Source organism: Chanodichthys erythropterus, chromosome 13 (genome assembly GCF_024489055.1).
Source record: "Chanodichthys erythropterus isolate Z2021 chromosome 13, ASM2448905v1, whole genome shotgun sequence".
Taxonomy (NCBI): Eukaryota; Metazoa; Chordata; class Actinopteri; order Cypriniformes; family Xenocyprididae; genus Chanodichthys; species Chanodichthys erythropterus.
In genome coordinates, this window is record NC_090233.1 from 31,260,583 (window position 1) to 31,283,976 (window position 23,394).

Sequence of the window (23,394 nt, forward strand, 5' to 3'; positions counted from 1 at the left end):
ATACTGACCAGGTCTCCCTGGAAGAAGAGATTATGATATCTCAATGGGATTTTCCTGGATAAATAAAGGATGAATAAATAAGGCTTTGGTGGAACAAAAATTTGTTTTCAATGTAGTAAAAACCCTGCATATTGCACCTTTAATGAGATTAAGATCTAAAGAACAGAAGAGAGAAGCTCGGATTTAAACCCTCATGTCTGTCTCTGCATCACCTCCGGCACAGTGACAATGAGAGATTCTGGTAAAAACCATCGCTGCTGATGCATTATAGGTTTAATGAGTCACTTCTTCACATTTATGCACTTAATGGGCTGTTCCAGTAAATAGCAAATTGCAAGGCGATGACTGAGGTTTTGAGCATTTTAAATCAATGGCGTTTAATAATGTGAGAGATTTGTAGATGAGTCTGAAGACTATGTGGTCAGTGATGCTTTTATTATAAAGATGACTACTAATGGGACTGTCAGTTAATACATGTAGGAATGATGCACAGTTCTTTGATATTGCACAGCATGTACTCTTTTGCACTTCTTTATTTTTCTTTTAAATAATGCAATTTTTATGTCATATTCTTATATTCAATTGTTGTGATTTGTTTCCTTCGCTCTCTCCCCTGACTCGCTCTGGTTCAGAAGAGTTCATCCCCGCCCCTTTTCAGCTACTGCATTGGCAGTGACTCACACCTGATGATGTCACACTTACTCTGTTGCTATAGCAGTTGTTATGGAAACAGGAGCCAAGGTTTCAGTGGCTAAGGCTTTCAGAAGTAGAACTCAATAAAGCAATAAGCCACTTGAGGCTGTTCATTACGATGATTTTACTATGCATAAGAAGTGTTCCTGTAGGCACAACATGCAATGAAGTGCCTAAAACCCCCTTTGGCATGTTAAAATCACCGTAACGCATGAATGGCTTATTGCTTTCATAAAATGGTAAGAACAGGAATATGATCAAAGACACTTATACAATATAATACAACAAAATATATTATGTACAATCATTTATTTTATGGTTAAAAACAATTCTTCTGACAAGTAATTTAGTTAGTTCTTAAATGCAAATAATAACATGCAAATCACTAAATAATCCTGCATAGTTAGGAATAGGAAAATAACTGGCTTTTAAAAGGGAAGAGAAAAAACATCCCATATCATTTATTAATGATTTCAAAGAGTGTTCATATTCATCTGACAATTGCCAAAATTCTAAAAATATGTCTTCCATTTGTTTGCCTAGTAAATGCTATTTATGCATTTACAAATTTGTCTTAATTAGTGGTGCACTGAAATAAAAAGGTTTTTCAAATTGGCTCCTAAAACATCTGTTTCAAATATGTATCTTCACACATTGATGTGCATAAAACAGTACATAATGGCCTAACCTCAAGCTGATTTTTAAATAATTCATCTGTTTTTGATCATTTATTGTGTTAGCCTCTCACTGTCTGTGTAAATAATAGGGCAAAAGTGCATTCATGCAATATGTTTAAAATCGAAAGCATTTTTAAACTGCCATTAGCATGCATTTTTGCTGGAAAATGAAATGTTTCATTTGTTTTTCTTTTTTTAATATTTGAATTGTGTTATGTCAGTGCACAATTAGGAAATCCAAATGTCAGTGGAACTTTCAACTACATTTACTGTAAAGTTGAAGGCATTATGCTTCCCTCAGACTTCAGTGAGTTTGATGAGCATTACGTGCATCTACATGCATCTCATCACACATCCATAGATATCACCATCCGTCAATGTTTACATTCATCATGATTAAATATCAAAATGTGCTGCACACATGCTGTTGTTTTTAAATGTCCGTTTTTATTGCTGCATCTGTTGAAGTTTTACGGCCTCTGTTTATATTTTTGACCAGTTTTCCTTTCATGCGAGACCTGTTTTAGGGGCTGGTCACATTGAACATGTTTGTTGTAGCGTTCCACTGTGCTGATTATTCTGTTTTTCTTTGTAAACATGCACTTGATGGACATCTTTGACCATTGTGCTTGTGCCTTTTGCAGTGTCTCTTGCATAAAACAGCATTCTTTTTTTCTGTATGAATTGTTCCTTATGGCTTTGAACGCTGCTCTAGAATTCATTGTCTGAACTATGGTAAATGTAGATGAAAAACATTAAATAAAAGAGATGTGCAGTTAATATTTGATGAAAGATTAATATAATAGTAATTATTATTTATTATTCATATCTCCCTGCTGAATACCAACAAAAGGTTAAACAGCTGAATTGTGTGTACCTTTACAAGCTCCACCAAACATTGTTCGTTAGAATGATACTAACACTTATGGTGTTATAATGAACATTTGTTCAGCATGGATCCCTGCTGACAATCAGTGGGAGACACAGGACTACTTTGTTGTTCTCAGACATAATTTGATACTTGTGGGTGTTGGATCTCCTCTGCACTTTAACCTGCTGCCCCAGTTCTGCCCTCAACTGCAGTGCCCACATAGCACTGCTGTTTTATTGCTACACTGTCATTCCTAAGCTCTCCTTCATAACAGTAACAAGACACAGTACACTAGCTCAAAGAACGCTATGCTTATATGAGCAGGCTGATTACTGTTAGTCGTTTATGCAATTATTCTGTTTGACAAATAGCCTGACGTGTTCTTCTTGTATCAGTGGAAGCATATTTGAGGATCACTTAAAGGGATAGTTCACCCAAACATGAAAATGTTGTCATCATTTACTCGACTTCATGTTGTTCCAAATCTGTATGAGTTTCTGTTGAACACAAAAGATAGTTTAAAGAATATTGGTAATCAAACAGTCAACAGTTGCCATTGACCTCCATAGCAGGAAAAAAAAACATTCTTTGGAAGTGAATGGCTACCGTCAAATGTCTGGTTAACATTCTTTAAAATATCTTCTTTTGTATTCAACAGAAGAGAGAGACTCATACAGGTTTGGAACAACATGAGGGTGAGTAAGTGATGACAACATTTTTATTTATGGGTGAACTATCCCTTTAAGCTGCAGCTGGATTGCTTTGGGGCATCTCAAAATTAGACATAATGACTGAGAGAGTCAAAAGAATTTTGTTAATCCAATGGCATCTTTATTATATAATTTTAAGATTAGGGAAAGCAATTTGTTTGCATTCATAGATTCCTGCTGCCCCTTACAAAGTCATATAATTAAATGTCTCAATATACTTTATATGTCAGCAGTTAGGTCACTGTGATCATTGGAAAAATATTGGTCATTTATGTAAGGGAACCGTCACAAAATTAATGAACCCCAACAAGGTCATCAGAACCTCATCGGCAAGTGGAGTGGGTCAATCATGGGACTTTGTCTTTTCTGTCTTAGTTTTGGGACATTGTCCTCGAAGTCTGGACTGTGCCCGGGAGCGACGGCATTTCTGCCAGCCTGGCTCTTCACACTGTGGCCCATGCCTAGACCCATTCGTGGAGAACAAACGAGGGAAGTGTGTGGTCAGGAGAAGAAATCACTCCGGTGAGTACTGTCAACATCAGTCATACCAAAGTCTCGTTCAAGGAAAGTCAATTCACTTTGCAGCCATATTTTCAACAGCTCCAGGCAGGATGCACGATCAACTTTTATGATTGGTGAAATACAGAAATATGAAAAACTGCTTGCCAAACTTACATTTAGATAACATTTCAAATCAGCAAAAAAAACTGACATGAGCTGTCCTGCATATGTTGTTTCTTATGCTCAAATAGCATTAATAAAGCATTTACTTCAGGTTGGCCCATGTACATGTGGAGCTTCTAATGCAATTACGCAATGACTTTTTTTTAGAAGGTGAGACTTATGCCTTGGTATTTGCACAGTCATTCGTCATTGTACACAGTATTACTGCACAGGGTTCACAGTTTGTGTTGGCAAATATCTTTTGAAAAATTACTACAAGCTGTTTTCAAGACTGCTGCAGTGTTGATCTGATATGTAGCTTTTGTAAGGGAGCATTTTAGGCTTCCCCATCATTAGCTTTTGGCATATGTATTGAACTGCAGTGGAAGACCTCTCACTCCTTGCAACCTTCCAGTCTGGCTTCCCTCTCCCCCTCTTCCACCCACACATTGCTGCAGATGCAGTTGGAGGGAGGGGGGCTAATGAAATAATTCAGTCGGCCTCTTTCTACACTGCAGTGGTAGGGATTGAAAAAAAAGGGTGGTGTAAACCCACTTACCTTTAACAATACCAACAAGCAGCCGTTAGATGTAAATATCCTCAAGTGTTTTATTTTTGTTTTTAGCTTCCAGTTTGTAGCCAAAAAAAAGTTCATTTTGACTACAGCCTTGAGGATTATCGATTAGTAATTTTCCAGTGCTGCCGTAGGAGGGCAGTACGGTTGTCGACACCTAATCGATACCATTCAACAGGCAGGAGCATGAACAGCACCATTTTCTTCTCCCTCTTTTAACTCTCTCTTTCTTTTTTACAGTTTATTTAGAAGACCTTAGAGGCATCACATATTTTTCACACAGACTTTTTTCCTCATGACAGACACAGCTACTCATTTTTTTATTATATTTAAATGCTGTTTTTGTTAGACTGATATAAAGTTGATATAAAGTATAAAGTGAAATAAAGTTGCACTTTTGTGTGTGAAAGTTTCAGTTTTGTGTGGTAAGAGATTTGGTTTATCTCGGGCATCTGAAACTTCCTACTATTTTGTTGTTGCTCTCTGGCCAAAGCCTTTGGGGTCTCATTTACTAACTGTTTATGCACAGAAATTTTGATTATTTAAAAGCCTGTGTGTGCATGGTTTCGCATCAATTGATTAGTAATCAATAAGGTTGCATCTTAATTATAAATATTTTTTAATAAAACTTAAAACTGACTCAAACCACATGTACAGGTTTGCAAAAGTCCGTGTGGTCTTAGAAACAATTGGTTGAACTGAATTTTTTTATTTTTATGCATAGATGTAATGTTTTATATAATATTATTATTTATTAGAAATTGATCAAGTAATTATTCTTATTTTAGAATAACAAAAATTATCTCTATTCCCTTACGTAAAGAAAATATATTTCCCTATATATGAATGATCAATATATTAAATGATTTAACGGTATATGTTAAGGTATATATTGAATAATACATAAGGAATTGCTGCTTTTCAAATATTTAAAAATGTCAATATATTTACTAATACATTATAATGTATATAATTGTATATTCAGTAATACACTTTATAATATATAGATGTGATAAGATATGGTATTGCTTGTGTAATATATTGCAGATATATTTACTCATGCAGTATAAACACATATATAGAGAGAAATATATAATATAATGTAATATATTTATTATATTTTATAATTATTCACATTATAAATGTTTCATATTTTCAAAGCTGGAAACTTTCCATGGGAATTAACATGTGGTACTTTTTTCAGGATTCTTTAATGAATAAAAATTTAAAGAACAGCATTTATTTAAAATAGAAATCTTTTATAACAATATACACTACCGTTCAAAATTTTGGGGTCAGTAATTTTATTTCTTCTTTTTTTGAAAGAAATGAATACTTTTATTCAGCAAGGATGTGTGAAATTGATAAAAAGTGATATTAAAGTGATATTGTCAGAAAAGATTTCTATTTTGAATAAATTCTGTTCTTTTTAACTTTTTATTAATCAGTGAATCCTGAAAATAGTATTACAGGTTCCAAAAAATATTCAGCACACAACTGTTTCCAACAATGATAATAACTGAGTATTAACTCAGAATATGATTTCTGAAGGATCATGACACTGAAATAAATAACACATAACAATTGCTACAATAAAAATATATTTATTTGACATATTTACTAAATTAGAATGAATTGAATGCGAACAATAAATAACTGTTATTTCATGTTATGACCAAACAAAATGTTTATATTTGTTTTTATTTGATACATTTTATATAAATATTACAAATTTATATAAATTTCCCAAAATTTCCAATTAATTCCCATAAATTTCTGTTAAGTTTCCAAATTGGAATATTTCCAAAATCCCCCAGGTTAAGTTCCCTTGGACACTTTCCACCCCTTTGCAACCCTAGTTAACAATAGCACAAGCAGCACGTCCTGATATTGCTGAGTTAGATGCGTTCCTGGGTCAACATATTTTGTTGATCCTGGAACAACATTCTAGTCTGAAAATTTAATCTTAACCCTATTCCTACACCTTAACCTAAACCTACCTATAAGTTATCCCATAAATCAGAGGGAAATGATAGATGAATAACACTGATGTAGAAGGACCAATTCATGATTTACGCCTAAACTTAACATAATCTTTAAACTTGTTCCTCAAATCTGATTGGTTGATTTGAATGTTGACCCAGGAACATGTTGAACTCAGCAATATCAGGTTATGCACACAAGCACACCTGCAGGTACTAAAGTATTTAGTAAAGAGACTATCACTGTGCTGAAGAGTACACAGCCAATACTTTTTAAATAAAGTAATATAGTCTTGATGGTGCTCAGCCAATCATCAACCTAATCACAGGCTCTACTTTTCACGGTCACAATGGTAACCCCAAAAACTCATACAAGAAACATTTAAATTCCAATACATACAAGAAAACAAGCAAAGTATGCTGGAAACTGGAAGTATGCTGTAACTCATTCTGTGAATGTGTACAGTACATTCACATTTATATGGGAACATGTATGTGCAATATATGCACACAATGAAGGATATGAATATCACATGTAATTATATTTTTTCTTCTTGTCTAAATATTCCACGGTCAATGCATATATTGCAGTATATTGAAAAATATAAGCAATAGTTTTCCTTATATGGAAATGTATTATGTAATATATCACATTATATCTTGCAGTATATTCCCATATATTTTTGTTCTGTAAGGGTTGTATCTTGTTGTAGGATAGGTGCAGTAAAGGCCCATTTAAAATGTGTTTTTGTGTTTCAGCTGGCTTTGAGATTGACACATTTGACTTTACTCAGATTTTGCCACGTTTAATCTCAGGAAGTGAGTGACGAATGGCTGTGCAAGAGAGGTTGTGCGGAAAGCCCTTATATGGTGATGACTAGGGCATGCAATATGCAAATTACTAACTGCGGGTTAGTGCTCCTTCACAGAATAGTCTGGATTCAACAACATGACAATGAGGGATGGCAAAAATTTGACAAGAAAACCTTTTCACATAAGTTAGAAAACACTTTTACGCAATTATTAGTGAATAAAACCTGTTAGGATTCTCATAAATATGCAATTATTGATGAATCATGATTCCTGTGTGAATTCGTCCACACACAGGTTTACATTAACATACAGCCGTACAGGACTACACATGGTTGTTAGTACATGAGATCCAACCTCTTTTAATTTACTATGAGCTTTTATTGCACATAGTTCTTTAGCTATGTTGCATTATATACTTAAGAAGACTATGATTCACTATGTACATAGAACATCATATTCAGTTTAGAGGCTTTTCTGTAAAAAGAAAATGGCTGATTTCATTTGTATTAGTTATTTTGTAGTATTTTAGTTTATGTGTTTAATTATGTGCTTAATAATGCATTTAATTATGCAAGTATACACTTTTTGGGACATTCTAATTGAAAAGCAGATTATCTCGTCTGTATAGGCCTATTAATGAATTTTCAAGGTCACTAGACAAAAATGTATCTCTTAATGTGGTCCACATTAAACAAAAGCTGGTTTCCAACATTATCTGGAGTGGAAAATAAATAATCTGACACTACTAAGTAAATTTATCTCACTCTGGTAAAAATAGAACTGTGGTTCAATGGTTTAGCATCTTTTTCTCTCACATACACAAACACATACACACGTCACCCTCTCTCTCTCTCTCTCTCTCTCTCTCTCTCTCTCTCTCTCTGAAGTTTTTGCTCTTGGCACTTTTCCAGTGGTTGCCGTGGCGACATATTTCATTCATGAATCTGTGGAGGCCCCTCCCCCTCACTGCCCGCTTGTACGCCCCACTGCCCACATACGCATAGCAGCATCACACAACAGACCGACTGACCAAATCCGCCTACACACACTGCAGTATACACGCACACACACTCAGACATATACACACTCAGCTAACAGTATTACACAAACTCATAAACACTTTTTTGGTGCGTGTCACGATGAATCATTTTAAATGCTCATAAATATGTGTGCTAGGAGTATGGCATACACATTTTACCCAAGGCAATACAAACTATGCCAAGATGTCATATTCCTTGGTGCATTATTATTAAACTTACCTTATCAGAGTTTGCCACTTTAGATAGTTCTGATAGTTCTGTAACTGACCTGTTACAGTTTTTTAGCTCAGAGCAACAGCTTTAACTCTAACATAACTCTGTAGTAGGCTATATGGACACTGTTATTCATATTCATTTTTTTAAAGAAGTTAATACTTTTATTCAGCAAGGTTGCATTAAATTGAAAGTGACCGTAAAGACATTTGTAATGTTACAAAAGATTTCTATTTTGCATAAACTGCTCTTTTGAACTTTTTGTTCATCCAAAAAAAATAATAATAATCTTGAAAATTTTAAATGATTGTTTGTTTTCAACATTGATAGCAGTACATCAACATATCAGAATGTTTTCTGAAGGATCACTGAATACTGGAGTAATGATGCTGAAAATTGAGTTTTGCCATCACAGAAATAAATTACATTTTAAAATATTTTAAAACAGAATTTTTTTTTAAATTGATTTTTTAAATTGAATTTTTTTTTAAAGATTTTAAATTGTAATAATATTTCACAATATTACTGTTTAAGTTCATTTAAATACAGCCTCAGTGAGCAAAACATTCTTTTAAAAACATTAGAAAATCACAGACTCAAGCTTTTCAAAGCTAGTGTATGTACTTCAAATTTTAAATGATTATCTCTCTCTTCATCCCCCCTCTCTCTCCCTTTGTAACTCTGTTATTTCTCTTTCACTTTTCTTGCCCAAGCAGCTAAGGTCAACCTTCTCCCAGAGCTAGATGAAGAGATAGACATTCTCTCCTCCATCATCAGCAAACACAGAGAATCAGAGATGAAGCACTCAGGTAAGACATGTGGATCCCACTATTAAAAGGCTTAATTTTTGCTCTGTTCCTCACAAAAAGCTATTGTATGGCTTTAAAAGACAACATTTATATACATAACTACATGTATGGTCTTTATTCTTCTCTATTTTGGAGCTTGACAGCTGTGATCACTTTTGTATGGGAAAAATAGGAAAAAAATGTATTTCGTGACAGGCTTCCATACGTTCTTGAACAATGTAAATTCAGTATTTTCCATTCAGACTTGACAGTTTTTCTTTTTTGTATTTTCCTTGTGTTCTTCAGCCCCCTCTCCGGCTGTTCCCAAAGTCCCTGAAGATCATTCCTGGCCGAGCAGTCAGCACAGAGCAGAAGCATCTCCTACCACTGCTACATCAGAACAGCCTCTGACAAGTGCTCTGACCACTGCCTCTTCTACCACCAGCCCAGCCTCACACACTCCATTTATCTCTGCAGTGCACAGCGCTCCCTTTATCATCCCATATCCCTCTGAGGACCACTCCTTCATCAGTGCGTTATATATTGTTTGTTGGTGTTTATAAATATGTAATAGTTTGTGGACTGCAGTTCTTCTATAATTTTTTCCACTTTGTTTTTTCTCCCTTAGTATTTTTGGGTGTGTTTCTCATGGTGGGCTCAGTGGCCATGGTCTTGACTGGAGTGTGTTGGGTCAGGTGAGAATTCACATGATTTATATCCCAGTCTGACGTGTATTTTGTACTTTCTCAGTAATGAACTTAACCTGGAAGAGAAAGATTGTACAACTTTTTTGAGTACATTAGCATATATACTACCGTTCAAAAGTTTGGTTGTTTTTTTAAGAAATTGTTTCTTTTATTCAGCAAGGATGCAATAAATTGATCAAAAATGAGAGTAAAGGCATTTACAATGTTAATAAAGATTTCTATTCCTAATAAATGTTGTTCTTTCCATTTACCCTGAAAAAAAATGTTTTATAGTTTCCACAAAATTAGCTGGTCAACTGTTTTCAACTGATAATAAGAAGACATGTTTAATGAGCAGTAAATCAGCATATTAAAATGATTTTCTAACCCTAACCCTAAATCAGCATATTAAAATTATTTCTGAAGGATCATGTGACACAGGACTGGAAAAAAGGAAAATTCAGCTTTGCCATCACAAGAATAAATTGCATTTTAAAATATAATAAAATAGAATACAGTTATTTTAAATTATAATTACATTTTACAATATTACATTTTAATCAAGTAATTACAGCCTTGGTGAATATAAGCCTCTTCATTTAACAACACAAAATGACCTCAAGCTTTTGAATGATTGTGCAGATGTTGTGTGGATCTTCAAAAAAACACAAGGACCAATTGCCATAAAACCCCGACTTAGATATAATGGGGTCTTTAAAGATCTTTCAAAACCTTTTTGGAATGATACTGACGCTGTGTCCTCTTTCTTTTCAGGATGCAGAGAGGCAATCATCTCGCCCAGAAGGTTGATTATCCTGCTTTTGGGTTGATAGGTCCAAATTCCTATGATGGTGGAATGGTTAGCATATATACACATACAAACACAAAGTGAAATCCTGGCATCTGTCTTATTGTTTGTATGTTTACACACTCTTCTATTATTCTTTTATTAGACTGGAGATAAAACACTTGCTCAGAGTGCCCAGATGTACCACTTTCAGCTTCAGAAGCAGCAAATGATGTCACTCAAGTAAGTAGTCAGCAAATAGCTTTAAAGGTGCCAAAGAACGTTTTTTTTACAAGATGTAATATAAGTCTAAGGTGTCCCCTGAATGTGTTTGTGAAGTTTCAGCTCAAAATACCCCATAGATTTTTTTAAATACATTTTTTTAACTGCCTATTTTGGGGCATCATTAACTATGCACCGATTCAGGGGCTGCTGGCCCTTTAAATCTCTCGCTCCCTGCCCATCGAGCTCGCGACTCTATAATATAGTGCATATGACCCTCAAATGGATCTTTACAAGATGTTCGTCATGTATGCTGCATGCATGCTTCGGGTCATGTGAGTTAAGTATTTATTTGGGTGTTTATATTTGATTCTGAATGAGTTTGATAATGCTCTGTGGCTAAAGCTAACATTACACACTGTTGGAGAGATTTATAAAGAATGAAGTTGTGTTTATGAATCATACAGACTGCAAGTGTTTAAAAATGAAAATAGCGACGGCTCTTGTCTCTGTGAATACAGTTATAAACTATGGTAACTTTAACCACATTTAACAGTACATTAGCAACATGCTAACGAAACATTTAGAAAGACAATTTACAAATATCACTAAAAATATCATGATATCATGGATCATGTCAGTTATTATTGCTCCACCTGCCATTTTTCGCTGTTGTTCTTGCTTGCTTACCTAGTCTGTTGATTCAGCTGTGCAGATCCAGATGTTAATACTAGCTGCCCTTGTCTAATGCCTTTCATAATGTTGGGAACATGGGCTGGCATATGCAAATATTGGGGACGTACACCCCGACTGTTACGTAACAGTGTTGAGATTCGCCTGTTCTTCGGAGGTATTTTAAACAAATTAGATTTATATAAGAAGTAGGAAACAATGGAGTTTGAGACTCACAGTATGTCATTTCAATGTACTGAACTCTTGTTATTCATCTATGCCAAGGTAAATTCAATTTTTAATTCTAGGGCACCTTTAATAAATTACTGACTCATTAACTGCCTTTCATGGATACAACATTTTCCATATATATAGTAATAATATTTATATTAGTAATAGTAATAATATTTTGTTTGTTTTTGTTCTGTGTCTTGTTATTTTCATGCAGACAACGGAATGATTCCAAGATTCCTGAGTCTGGAGCCACTTCGGATGAGGAAAACGAAGACGGAGACTTCACTGTGTATGAGTGCCCTGGACTTGCCCCAGTAAGAGCAATACTTCATTATTGTAAATGTGTGACAGATTGCATCTATAGCCCCTTTTCCACTGTCGGGCCGAATGGTTATAAGAACAGTAAGGGAGTCTTCCATTTGAGTCTTGTACGGCACGGCACGATTACAAACCATTCTTGGCCTGGAATTCTCAGAATGGTTGGTTAACTGTGCTGAACAGTGCTGGTAGAATGTGTGTGACATTGCAACTCAGGATTGGCCACTTGTCTTCTGGCTACCAATTTCTCTGTAGCTGTCTAAGCACTCTATTTGAGTGACGTAAACACAAATTAATAATAAAATTAAAAGAAATCTGATCATCTCATATTGTCTGTAAACTCTTGCATTACCATGGCAATGACTGATGCATTTGTATTACAAGAGCAGCCGTTAGCCCCACAGTAGAAAATAAAACCGCATCCGTACCAGCTGGGCCGGATTGGCACGGAATGGAACAATTAAGCAAAGAGATTGGTTTGGCCTGACGGTGAAAAGCGGCTTATGTCTTTGTGTTCATGTTTGAGAGAGATCTTCCCTAACGCTGTCATGAATCACGCCTCCTGCAAGTGTAATCAATTTTCAATATTATATTAAATCAATATTACATGTCACCTGCAGTGCTACAGTATGAGGTCTCGTGTAGTGACGTGGTGTTTGAAAATTTCTTTTTCTTTCCAGACTGGGGAAATGGAAGTGAAAAATCCACTGTTCGATGACTCCACCTTTCATCTTCACCTGCAGAGGAGTTACAACTAACGCGAGAACTCAGAGGATAAATCACTTCACGCACAAACATGCATGAATTCACAATGCTGTGCTTTCCTCATCTGATCCATTTAAGCAAGGTCACGAAGGTCAATTGCTCTCGCATCGTGGTTCGTATGGACACTTGAGGGCAGTTTTTTTGTGCTGTCAAATGCAAGATGGCAGCATCTATCCGTGAGCTGAAACAGAATGCATTGCAACACTGTCAGAAATAATTTGCTTTGTCAACTTGATTCACACATACACAAGCATACTTTCTAAAGACCAGCCCCTTCGGACCAGGATGCTGCACTGTAGTACCTTTCAGTTAATGGCAGATGTGTAAAACATTGCATGGGATTTCTGACTAAGAGTTGCACCCATCCTATATAATCATGCACAGTTCGTGTCTCTTTCCTTAAGTCTTCTGGACCTGTTTGATAGTAATGTCTGCTATGAACACACAAAAGGGACTGGGCATCCTCTGTGCTCTCAAAAAGCTTGAACATGATCTGTTCTTGATACCAGCTCAAGACTCATTTAATATCAGGTCATTGCTGAGTTCTGTTATGACGTCTTCTGTAGTATATTGTGAATACTGTGCAATGGAAAAGAAATTTGTTTATAGAATTACTTATTTGAACATATCTTGCCTGCAAACACTAGTCATATTTAGAATGGACGTGGAAGATGATGCCCCTTGAGGAGCAACGTAAATTATACATTTAGCATATTTTATGTTTTCTTCTACCAAATTTGTCTGTGACTGTATTTTTAAAATACCAATGGTGATTTTACTATTTTTTTTTTTATAATTGTGCACACAAAATTAACCCTAAATGATATTATGTAGCCTCTGTATAATCAGAATGGTCCTACTATGCATGATTTGAAGCTGTGTAATAAAGAACAAAGTCAGTGTGCATTTCTTGCTCATTAATGGGACACTTTTTTTTTGTTTTTTGTCTAACCCAGCCAAAAAATACCTGATTTACAATGTAACACACTGTACATAGTTGCTATGGTGTACAGGCCAGGATTTTTTGATCTATGTGCGGTAACCTCTGCACTAAATCACTAAAAGTGGCGTGATATAGTTTGATTCTAGAGCGCGTCGCTCGCTGCTGTTTCTCAGGAAACCTGCCAACAGTAGCCAGTAGTTTCTGTGCAGAATTTTCTGTAATTCATTCTGTGGATCCCTTCAGGTTCCTTTAGATCTTGTACCTTTGAATCTTCTAGTTAAAACTGTGGCATTGTCGTCAGTCTATCGATGTTGAATTGAAGCAAAGCGAAGTCCTAAAAAATGTGCCTGCTCTAACAACTGTCTGTTCTGTTAGACAGTCATTGTGGGGATGCTAACTCTGATATGACCTTCAATTTTCAAAACAAACAATGGTCTTTAGTTGAACCCACTGAAACTTTTTCAGCTACTGAGATGCCTGACATGCATGTAAAGATGGAATATATAAAGAGGAAATAAATATTTATATCAGCTCGAATAATAAAGTTTCCCGTCTTCATTGATATCAAACCTGCCAGCTGTTTTGCGTACACATAAAAACATTTACAGACAAACATGTGACACCTGAGTTTAAATTTTTATGTGCTTTTTCCTAAGGGCATTTCAGTATAAGGCAATTCAACCTGTATACACAGACACGTCAGTCTTTATTAAATTATTTATTTACATATTCTGACTTTATGTAGACGGTAACATGCCAACAGAAACTTTTAAGCAATAGCTGTACTATTAAAATACTCTGCCATCATTTTTACAAACTCCAAAAGGTCAGCAAAATAAATTGATAAATCATGGCCATCTAATGTCAGTTAAGACATTTTTAATGTCATGTCATTGCTTTTCCACGGGGTTAACAATGTTTCCCATGAAAAGGATGTTGTAATTTACCGGGTCGACAATAAAGATCATGAATGGACATCAAATCTGTAAACTGGTAGCTTACTGTTGGAGAAATCTATCCCAAAGTCTGGCCTTTCTATTCCTTCCTCGTCTACATCAAAAACGGCTTGATGTTTAACCTGGAAGTACATTGCATCTCAAAAGTAAAGTAAGTCCATTTCAAATAAAAGTGCATGTACAGTACTCAACATTTGAAGTGGATCAAAACCTTTTAACAAAGTTGTCCTAAAACCTTCTTCTTAAGACTACTTCAAATGTTGACTACTGTATATAAAAATAGGCGATGTGAATTTCACATTAAATGTACAATTTCACTTTCTATTTAGCATATGTATTTCTTTACCTATGACATGAACATTTTTTCTTCTGAAATCTGAAGTTGGCCTTATCTGTAAACATGTCAGTCATTTGCATTCCTTTCAAAATATCATGCAGGGAATATGATGTTTTTAGAGACAGCTTAGGGTAGTAGATGTCAACCGGTCTGAGAGACAAAAACAAAAAGTTCTGATGAATGGAGCCTTAGTCCAGTTTAAGACACTTAACTTAAAGAGACATTTGAGTATTTAAAAGTGTTGTGTTTATCTGTTGTAACAGAATAGATGTTAACCTGTTCCAGACCACATTCCTCCACCTTCCTATGTCTCGTCGATAACCTTCTCCAGCTCAGTGACTGAATTATCTGGGAGAACCAGAAATATGGAGTAGGAGTTTTTGTAGTCCAGAGAAAGGACTTTATTTGAGAGTAGCGTGTCATAAATTTTTTGATGTAATCTTTTTGATTCATCATTTGAACTGGAACGGTGGTCTTAGCATCTACATGGAATTCAGCCTCATGAGTAAATTTTGGGTCAAACGGCATGGCCCATTTTCCTTCCTTCCGAAAGAAAAAAAAAAAAAAGAAAAAGGTTATTTGAAGCCTTAAGTACGACATTGCTAGACTAGTAGAGTTTGTAACTATGTTGTGTATAGTTGGTTTACCTTTAAAATATATGTAAATAAAGAAGGATCATCATGGTATTAGAATCCAGATCTTCAACAACGTTATCTATTTTCCCGTGTGTCTTTTTCCTGACGTGTTAATCTTGTCTAAAGTGTCACTGAGGTGGAAATCCACAACAAAGCAAATGAATCTGCTTCATCTTCTCAAAGAACTCAAAGAAAGATTCCCCATTAACCTGAGGGAATATTGGCGTGCGATATTTGCATAATGCGCACCGCCCCCGACAGGTGCATATAAATAGGAAGCGGATGCAATCGCACTCTGTTTTTCGCTGAGGAGACAACTGGTGTCCGCACTACAGCGAGGGTACAGAAACTGTGGCGACGGGACGTACGTCTCCGTTCCCACCTTCAGGGAACGAGGGTTACATACGTAACTGAGACATTCCCTTTCAGTCGGTCACGTTCGACGTACGTCAGTAGTGACCGACGAATTGGGATCCCAACTAAAGCGCCACAGTTACGAAACCCCTTCCAGTGCCCAGCGCAAGCTCAGCCGCCCATAGCACCGGCTGGCGGTGAAGGGGGCGAGCTTACACCGAGAGTGTCTACTGCTGTCTAACCAATACCCACTAAGTAAACTAGACACACTGGGGAAGCGAACCCGTAAGGGACGCTGCGGAGACCACTACCTACCCAATGGGGGAGGAGTTTACGTGGGAAATACACATATGGACTGGCCCGGGGGGCAGTACGCATATGGAGTCCCTGGGATGGCTCCACCTGGTAGGGGGAGACTCATCTGACAGGTGACAGCAGAGCTGGCTCTGCTAAGGGAAAGACACGGACTCTGCCCGTAGGGAGTTTTAAACCGTGGAAAATTACACATATGGGACCGCTCACGTAGAGGGGTCACGACATATGGGCCCCAGCCAACAGACAGCGTCAGCGACGGATGTAGGCCTGGCATCAGACACTCCGCAATGTCCGAGCCGAAGGGGGAGGCGGAGGAACTCGACAGGGTTCGCCAGGCGGGGAACACGACTGGAGTGAAAGTATGCACGTATCCGGCCAGTGGCGGGAATGGCATTGCAAGACGACACTTAGAGTGGGTACAACACGTCTACCGACTAGTGGATGCGAGTACACGTGAGGATACCGGCTCTACACGTAGGCTATAAAACCTAGCGAACGTGTTTGGTGCCGCCCAGCCCGCAGCTCTACAGATATCTGTCAGCGAGGCGCCACGAGCCAGCGCCCAGGAAGAGGCCACCCCTCTGGTGGAGTGGGCTCTCAACCCGAGCGGGCAAGGCACGCCCTGGGATTCGTACGCCAAGGCGATGGCATCCACTATCCAGTGGGCCATCCTCTGCTTGGAGACAGCCTTTCCCTTCTGCTGGCCTCCGTAACAGATGAAGAGCTGATCTGAGGTTCTGAAGCTTCGCGTTCTATCCACGTAAACGCGCAGAGCGCGGACGGGACAGAGCAAAGCTAGGGCTGGGTCTGCCTCCTCCGAGGGCAGCGCTTGCAGGTTCACTACCTGATCTCTGAAGGGAGTGGTAGGAACCTTGGGCACGTATCCAGGCCGGGGTCTCAGGATGACGTGAGAATCACCGGGCCCGAATTCTAGGCACGTTTCGTCGACCGAAAATGCATGCAGATCCCCTACCCTCTTCAGGGAAGCCAATGCAGGTCGACTGATTGCAAAGGCTCAAAGGGATGACCCCGGAGAGCTGTGAGAACCAGGGTCAGATCCCAAGAGGGTATGGAGGAAGGGCGAGGAGGATTTAGTCTCCTCGCCCCCCTCAGGAAACTGACGATCAGATCGTGTTTCCCCAGGGACTTACCCTCAACTGTGTGGTGATGTGCAGTGATAGCAGCGACATACACCTTCAGGGTGGAGGGAGACAGCCTTCGCTCCAACCCTTCTTGCAGGAAGGAAAGCACGGATCCGACCGAACATGATCGGGGGTCCTCTCGGCGAGAGGCGCACCATTCGACGAACAGGTTCCACTTCAACGGGTAGAGACTCCTAGTGGAAGGAGCTCTAGCGGAGGTGATGGTGTCTACGACCGCTTGCGGGAGATTACTCAGAACCTCCGCATCCCGTCCAGGGACCACACGTGGAGGTTCCACAGATCGGGATGCGGGTGCCACAGGGTGCCCCGTCTCTGAGTCAGGAGGTCCTTCCTCAGAGGAATCGGCCGGGGAGGGGCTGTCGCGAGGAGAATGAGGTCTGAGAACCAGGTCCGAGTGGGCCAGTACGGAGCCACTAACAGAACCTGCTCCCCTTTGCACAGGAGTTGTGCGAGAAGGCTTTCTAATTTGTCTATTTGCGCAGACCCGGGGGCCAGCTGTGTGCCAGGGCATCCGTGCCGAGCGTGCCGCCGGTCAGGGAATAAAACCACTGGCAGTGGGCAGTTTCCGGGGAGGCAAACAGGACCACCTGGGCCTTGCCGAAATGCTGGCAAATCAGCTGGACCGCCTGGGGGTGGAGCCGCAACTCGCCCGCAAGTGGAGGCTGCCGTGACAGCTCGTCGGCTGCACGGTTGAGCACACCTGAGACACGAGTGGCCCGAAGGGACCTCAGATACTTCTGACTCCACGACAAGAGATGACGGGCGAGTTGCGACGTGCGACGGAAGCGTAGACCACCTTGACGGTTGATGTACGCAACGGCCGCAGTGCTGTCTGAGCGGACTAGAACGTGCTTGCCTGACAACGGCTTCTTGAAGCGGGCCAGCGCAAGACGAACCGCTAGCAACTCGAGGCAATTGATATGCCAATGCAGCTGAGGCCCCGTCCAAAGACCTGCCACTGCATGCCCGTTGTACGTGGCCCCCCATCCCGTGGCAGAGGCATCTGTGGAGACCACAGCATGCCTGGACACTCGTTCGAGGGGTACTCCGGCCCGCAGGAACGAAGGGTCCGACCACCGGACAAGGGTGCGACGGCAGCTCGGTGTCACGGGGACACGGAGCGTGCCGCACTGCCACGCCCATCTCGGGACCCGGCCGCGGAGCCAGTGTTGAAGCGGTCTCATATGAAGCAATCCGAGCGGCGTGACCGCGGCTGCAGATGCCATATGCCCCAGGAGCCACTGAAAATCCTTCAGTGGAGCCGCTATCCTGCACTTGAGCGAGCTCAGGCAGTTCAACACCGACAGTCCGTGCGACCGAGTCTAGCTCGAGACCGAGACAAGAGATCCCCTGCCCGGGGGCGAGTTTGCTCTTGTCCCAGTTGACCCGAAGACCCAACCGGCTGGGAGCTAAAACCATGTCGGGTAGGACTTTGTACTGACATGCCCGACCGTCGAAGGCAGACCGGAGGAAGGGTCTGTGTCGAGGCAGAATCGAGACATGAAAGTACGCGTCCTTCAGGTCTATTGCTGCAAACCAATCCTGGGGACGGTCCAGGATTGGCCGTAGCCCACCGCCCTTTTTCGGTACAATGAAGTAGGGGCTGTAGAACCCCGACTTCATATCGGCTGGAGGGACCGGCTCGATTGTATCCTTCGCCAGGAGGACAGCAATCTCCGCCTGGAGAACAGGTGCACTGTCCAACGACACCTGAGTGAAGTGGACACCCCTGAAGACCGGGGGACGCCGGGCGAACTGAATCGCATAGCCGAGTCTGATAGTGCGAATGAGCCAGCTGGACAGGCTGGGGAGCGCTATCCACGCTTCCAGACACTGAGCCAGCGGGACCAAAGGCACCACAGACGCACCGGGGGTGGGGCAGCAAGGCAGAGAGGGACCCGACTCGGACGGCTTGGGAGCGGCCCGGAGTGGGGTCGGACTCTGCGAGGCAGCAGTGTGCATGGGAGACGGCGCACGGGACGCGGTCTGCGCCATCACACTGCCGCCTGCTGGCGAATGGGGAGGGAGCTGCCAGCGGCGAGGCGGAGCCTGGCACACTGGCAGACACACCTTGTTGTGACCTGGAGTTTGAGGAAACTGCTCTTTTTGTGAAAAAGTGGGTACCGCTGGACTCCGGGGAGCCAGCGGCGGTTGATAGACAGACATCACAAATTCCCCCCGGCCCTCCTCCGGGGGTGGGAGAGACGATGATATTCTCTCCCAAAGAGCGAGAACCTTCCCCTCCAGGTTGCCCGTCTCAGTGCCGTGTTTTGCTTTTCCGTTTACCACCAGGCTTAGCGGAGACGGGCTGGGCACCACGCCCGCGACCGGCACCCTGCTGCCTGGCTGGTGTAGGCTGCTGCTTTGCCGGCGTAGCAGGGGCGGAGGACGATGCAGGCGGGCGCCCTCGGCGACGAGCGGGCTGAGGCTGAGCCACGGGCGGCTGGGTGGAGGCAGCAGCGGACCGCCGTGGCATGACGTGACTGATAGCCTCAGCCTGCTTCTGTGCAGCGGAGAACTGTTGGGCGAAGCTCTCCACCACGTCGCTGAATAGGCCGACCGGGGACACGGGGGAATTTAGGAACCGCTGCTTGTCGGTATCCCGCATGTCCGCCAGGGTCAGCCAGAGGTGGCGTTGCTTGACTACCAAGGTAGACATCGCATGACCAACAGCACGTGCTGTCACCTTCGTTGCCCGGAGGGCAAGGTCGGTGGCAGCGCGCAGCTCCCCCAGCAGCTGTTGGTCAGGACCTTCCTGGGGCATCTCCGACAGCGCCTTTGCTTGGTAAACCTGCAAGAGGGCCATCGCGTGCAGGGCGGAGGCAGCCTGCCCACAGGAACTGTAAGCTTTCTCAGTCAGACCGGCTGAGAATTTACAGGCCCGGGATGGGAGACGCGGCTCACCACGCCAGCCAGTGGCCGTTGGACACAACTGCATCGCAACGGACCGCTCGACTGGCGTACCCCCTGGCTACCCCGCCGTCCAGGGAGGTGAAGGCGGACGCGGGGCCAGGCCTGGTACGGGCACTATACGGTGTCTGCCAAGACCTGGTCACCTCATCATGCACCTCCGGGAAGAAAGGCATTGGGGTGGGATGCTCGGGCTGACCAGCGGGGAGCCAGCAGCGGTTGATAGACAGACATCACAAATTCCCCCCTGGCCCTCCTCCGGGGATGGGAGAGACGATGGTATTCTCTCCCGAAGAGCGAGAACCTTCCCCTCCAGGTTGTCCGTCTCAGTGCCGTGTTTCGCTTTTCCGTTTACCACCGGGCTTAGCGGAGACGGGCTGGGCACCACGCCCGCGACCGGCACCCTGCTGCCTGGCTGGTGTAGGCTGCTGCTTTGCCGGCGTAGCAGGGGCGGAGGACGATGCAGGCGGGCGCCCTCGGCGACGAGCGGGCTGAGGCTGAGCCACGGGCGGTTGGGTGGAGGCAGCAGCGGACCGCCGTGGCATGACGTGACTGATAGCCTCAGCCTGCTTCTGTGCAGCGGAGAACTGTTGGGCGAAGCTCTCCACCACGTCGCTGAATAGGTCGACCGGGGACACGGGGGAATTTAGGAACCGCTGCTTGTCGGTATCCCGCATGTCCGCCAGGGTCAGCCAGAGGTGGCGTTGCTTGACTACCAAGGTAGACATCGCATGACCAACAGCACGTGCTGTCACCTTCGTTGCCCGGAGGGCAAGGTCGGTGGCAGCGCGCAGCTCCCCCAGCAGCTGTTGGTCAGGACCTTCCTGGGGCATCTCCGACAGCGCCTTTGCTTGGTAAACCTGCAAGAGGGCCATCGCGTGCAGGGCGGAGGCAGCCTGCCCACAGGAACTGTAAGCTTTCTCAGTCAGACCGGCTGAGAATTTACAGGCCCGGGATGGGAGACGCGGCTCACCACGCCAGCCAGTGGCCGTTGGACACAACTGCATCGCAACGGACCGCTCGACTGGCGGGATCCTCGCGTACCCCCTGGCTACCCCGCCGTCCAGGGAGGTGAAGGCGGACGCGGGGCCAGGCCTGGTACGGGCACTATACGGTGTCTGCCAAGACCTGGTCACCTCATCATGCACCTCCGGGAAGAAAGGCATTGGGGTGGGATGCTGGGGCTGACCAGCGGGGAGCCAGCAGCGGTTGATAGACAGACATCACAAATTCCCCCCTGGCCCTCCTCCGGGGGTGGGAGAGACGATGGTATTCTCTCCCGAAGAGCGAGAACCTTCCCCTCCAGGTTGCCCGTCTCAGTGCCGTGTTTTGCTTTTCCGTTTACCACCGGGCTTAGCGGAGACGGGCTGGGCACCACGCCCGCGACCGGCACCCTGCTGCCTGGCTGGTGTAGGCTGCTGCTTTGCCGGCGTAGCAGGGGCGGAGGACGATGCAGGCGGGCGCCCTCGGCGACGAGCGGGCTGAGGCTGAGCCACGGGCGGCTGGGTGGAGGCAGCAGCGGACCACCGTGGCATGACGTGACTGATAGCCTCAGCCTGCTTCTGTGCAGCGGAGAACTGTTGGGCGAAGCTCTCCACCGCGTCGCCGAATAGGCTGACCGGGGACACGGGGGAATTTAGGAACCGCTGCTTGTCGGTATCCCTCATGTCCGCCAGGGTCAGCCAGAAGTGGCGTTGCTGGACTACCAAGGTAGACATCGCATGACCAACAGCATGTGCTGTTGCCCGGAGGGCAAGGTCGGTGGCAGCGCGCAGCTCCCCCAGCAGCTGTTGATCAGGACCTTCCTGGGGCATCTCCGACAGCGCCTTTGCTTGGTAAACCTGCAAGAGGGCCATCGCGTGCAGGGCAGAGGCAGCCTGCCCACAGGAACTGTAAGCTTTCTCAGTCAGACCGGCTGAGAATTTACAGGCCCGGGACGGGAGACGCGGCTCACCACGCCAGCCAGTGGCCGTTGGACACAACTGCATCGCAACGGACCGCTCGACTGGCGGGATCCTCGCGTACCCCCTGGCTACCCCGCCGTCCAGGGAGGTGAAGGCGGACGCGGGGCCAGGCCTGGTACGGGCACTATACGGTGTCTGCCAAGACCTGGTCACCTCATCATGCACCTCCGGGAAGAAAGGCATTGGGGCGGGACGCTGGGGCTGACCAGTGCGACCCCCCCCCCCAAGTACCAATCATCCAGCCGAGATGGGCCGGGACAGGGTGGAGGGTTCCACTCAAGCCCGACGCACAAGGCGGCCCGGGAGAGCACAGCCGTGAGTTCGGGATCCTACTCGGGCAAAGGTAACGGCTGGACAGTCCGAAGAGGGCCCAGCGGAAACCAACGGCGGCAAGATGGGTTGCGGTGCTGACGAGGTGGCAGGGGCCCGAGGAGCATTTCCGCTCGGCGGGGGAGCCCTGACTGTTATCCTCAGGTCGCCCTTCCTATACAGCGCCGTACCGTCATTCCGTTTCCCGGGGCCGGAAAAAACGGTCGTACGCGGCATAGGAGAGGGGACCCCCGCTTCCTGAGACTTCAGGAAGGAGAGCCTCGACCTCAGCACCGCGATGGTCATGTTCCCGCAATGGGAACATGAACCATCCACAAAAGCTGCTTCAGCGTGCTGAACGCCCAAACACGAGATGCAGCGATTGTGCCCATCAGCAGGGACCAGGGAACGACCGCACCCAGTAACGCACAGACGAAATGACATACTGTCAGGGTTCGTCTGTAAAGCTCTTTTAGAAGGGGAAGTCAACTCACTCGTGCTGAAGCACCCAGGGAGCGACGCAATGTGTCAGGTACACCACTCCCTGACACACCGAGGAACCGGCCCAAATCGCTACACACACACACTCTTTGTGTTGCTGTGAAAACAGCAGTTTTAGAGCTTATAGCTCAGCTCCTCGGACACTCGCGACCTCGCTGAACGTGCCCTCTTCACCAGCACCGATAGCTTGCTGTAAATCCTCTTCTGAGGCAATGTTTTAGAATAAAACAAACGAAGAAAGGAGTCTTCTGAACAGGACACCAGTGAATGGCTCCGAAGCGAAAGACAGAGTGCGATTG

At 43.7% G+C, this 23,394-nt stretch overlaps 1 protein-coding gene and 1 pseudogene across 1 annotated transcript in view; one reads left to right on the forward strand and one right to left on the reverse strand.

The window, feature by feature from the left end:
* Positions 1 to 14,206, forward strand: part of npdc1b (neural proliferation, differentiation and control, 1b) — a 36,506-nt gene extending 22,300 nt beyond the window's left edge. Inside the window, exons 2-9 of the mRNA XM_067407478.1 lie at positions 3,327 to 3,473; positions 8,953 to 9,045; positions 9,331 to 9,555; positions 9,653 to 9,719; positions 10,485 to 10,569; positions 10,664 to 10,740; positions 11,840 to 11,939; positions 12,624 to 14,206. Coding sequence (XP_067263579.1) covers positions 3,327 to 3,473; positions 8,953 to 9,045; positions 9,331 to 9,555; positions 9,653 to 9,719; positions 10,485 to 10,569; positions 10,664 to 10,740; positions 11,840 to 11,939; positions 12,624 to 12,701 — 872 coding nt within the window. The 3' untranslated portion in view covers positions 12,702 to 14,206. The remainder of the gene's footprint in view (positions 1 to 3,326; positions 3,474 to 8,952; positions 9,046 to 9,330; positions 9,556 to 9,652; positions 9,720 to 10,484; positions 10,570 to 10,663; positions 10,741 to 11,839; positions 11,940 to 12,623) is intronic.
* A 747-nt stretch (positions 14,207 to 14,953) lies between these two features.
* On the reverse strand, positions 14,954 to 20,998 carry LOC137034972 (alpha-1-antitrypsin homolog; annotated as a pseudogene).
* Positions 20,999 to 23,394: the final 2,396 nt, after the last annotated feature.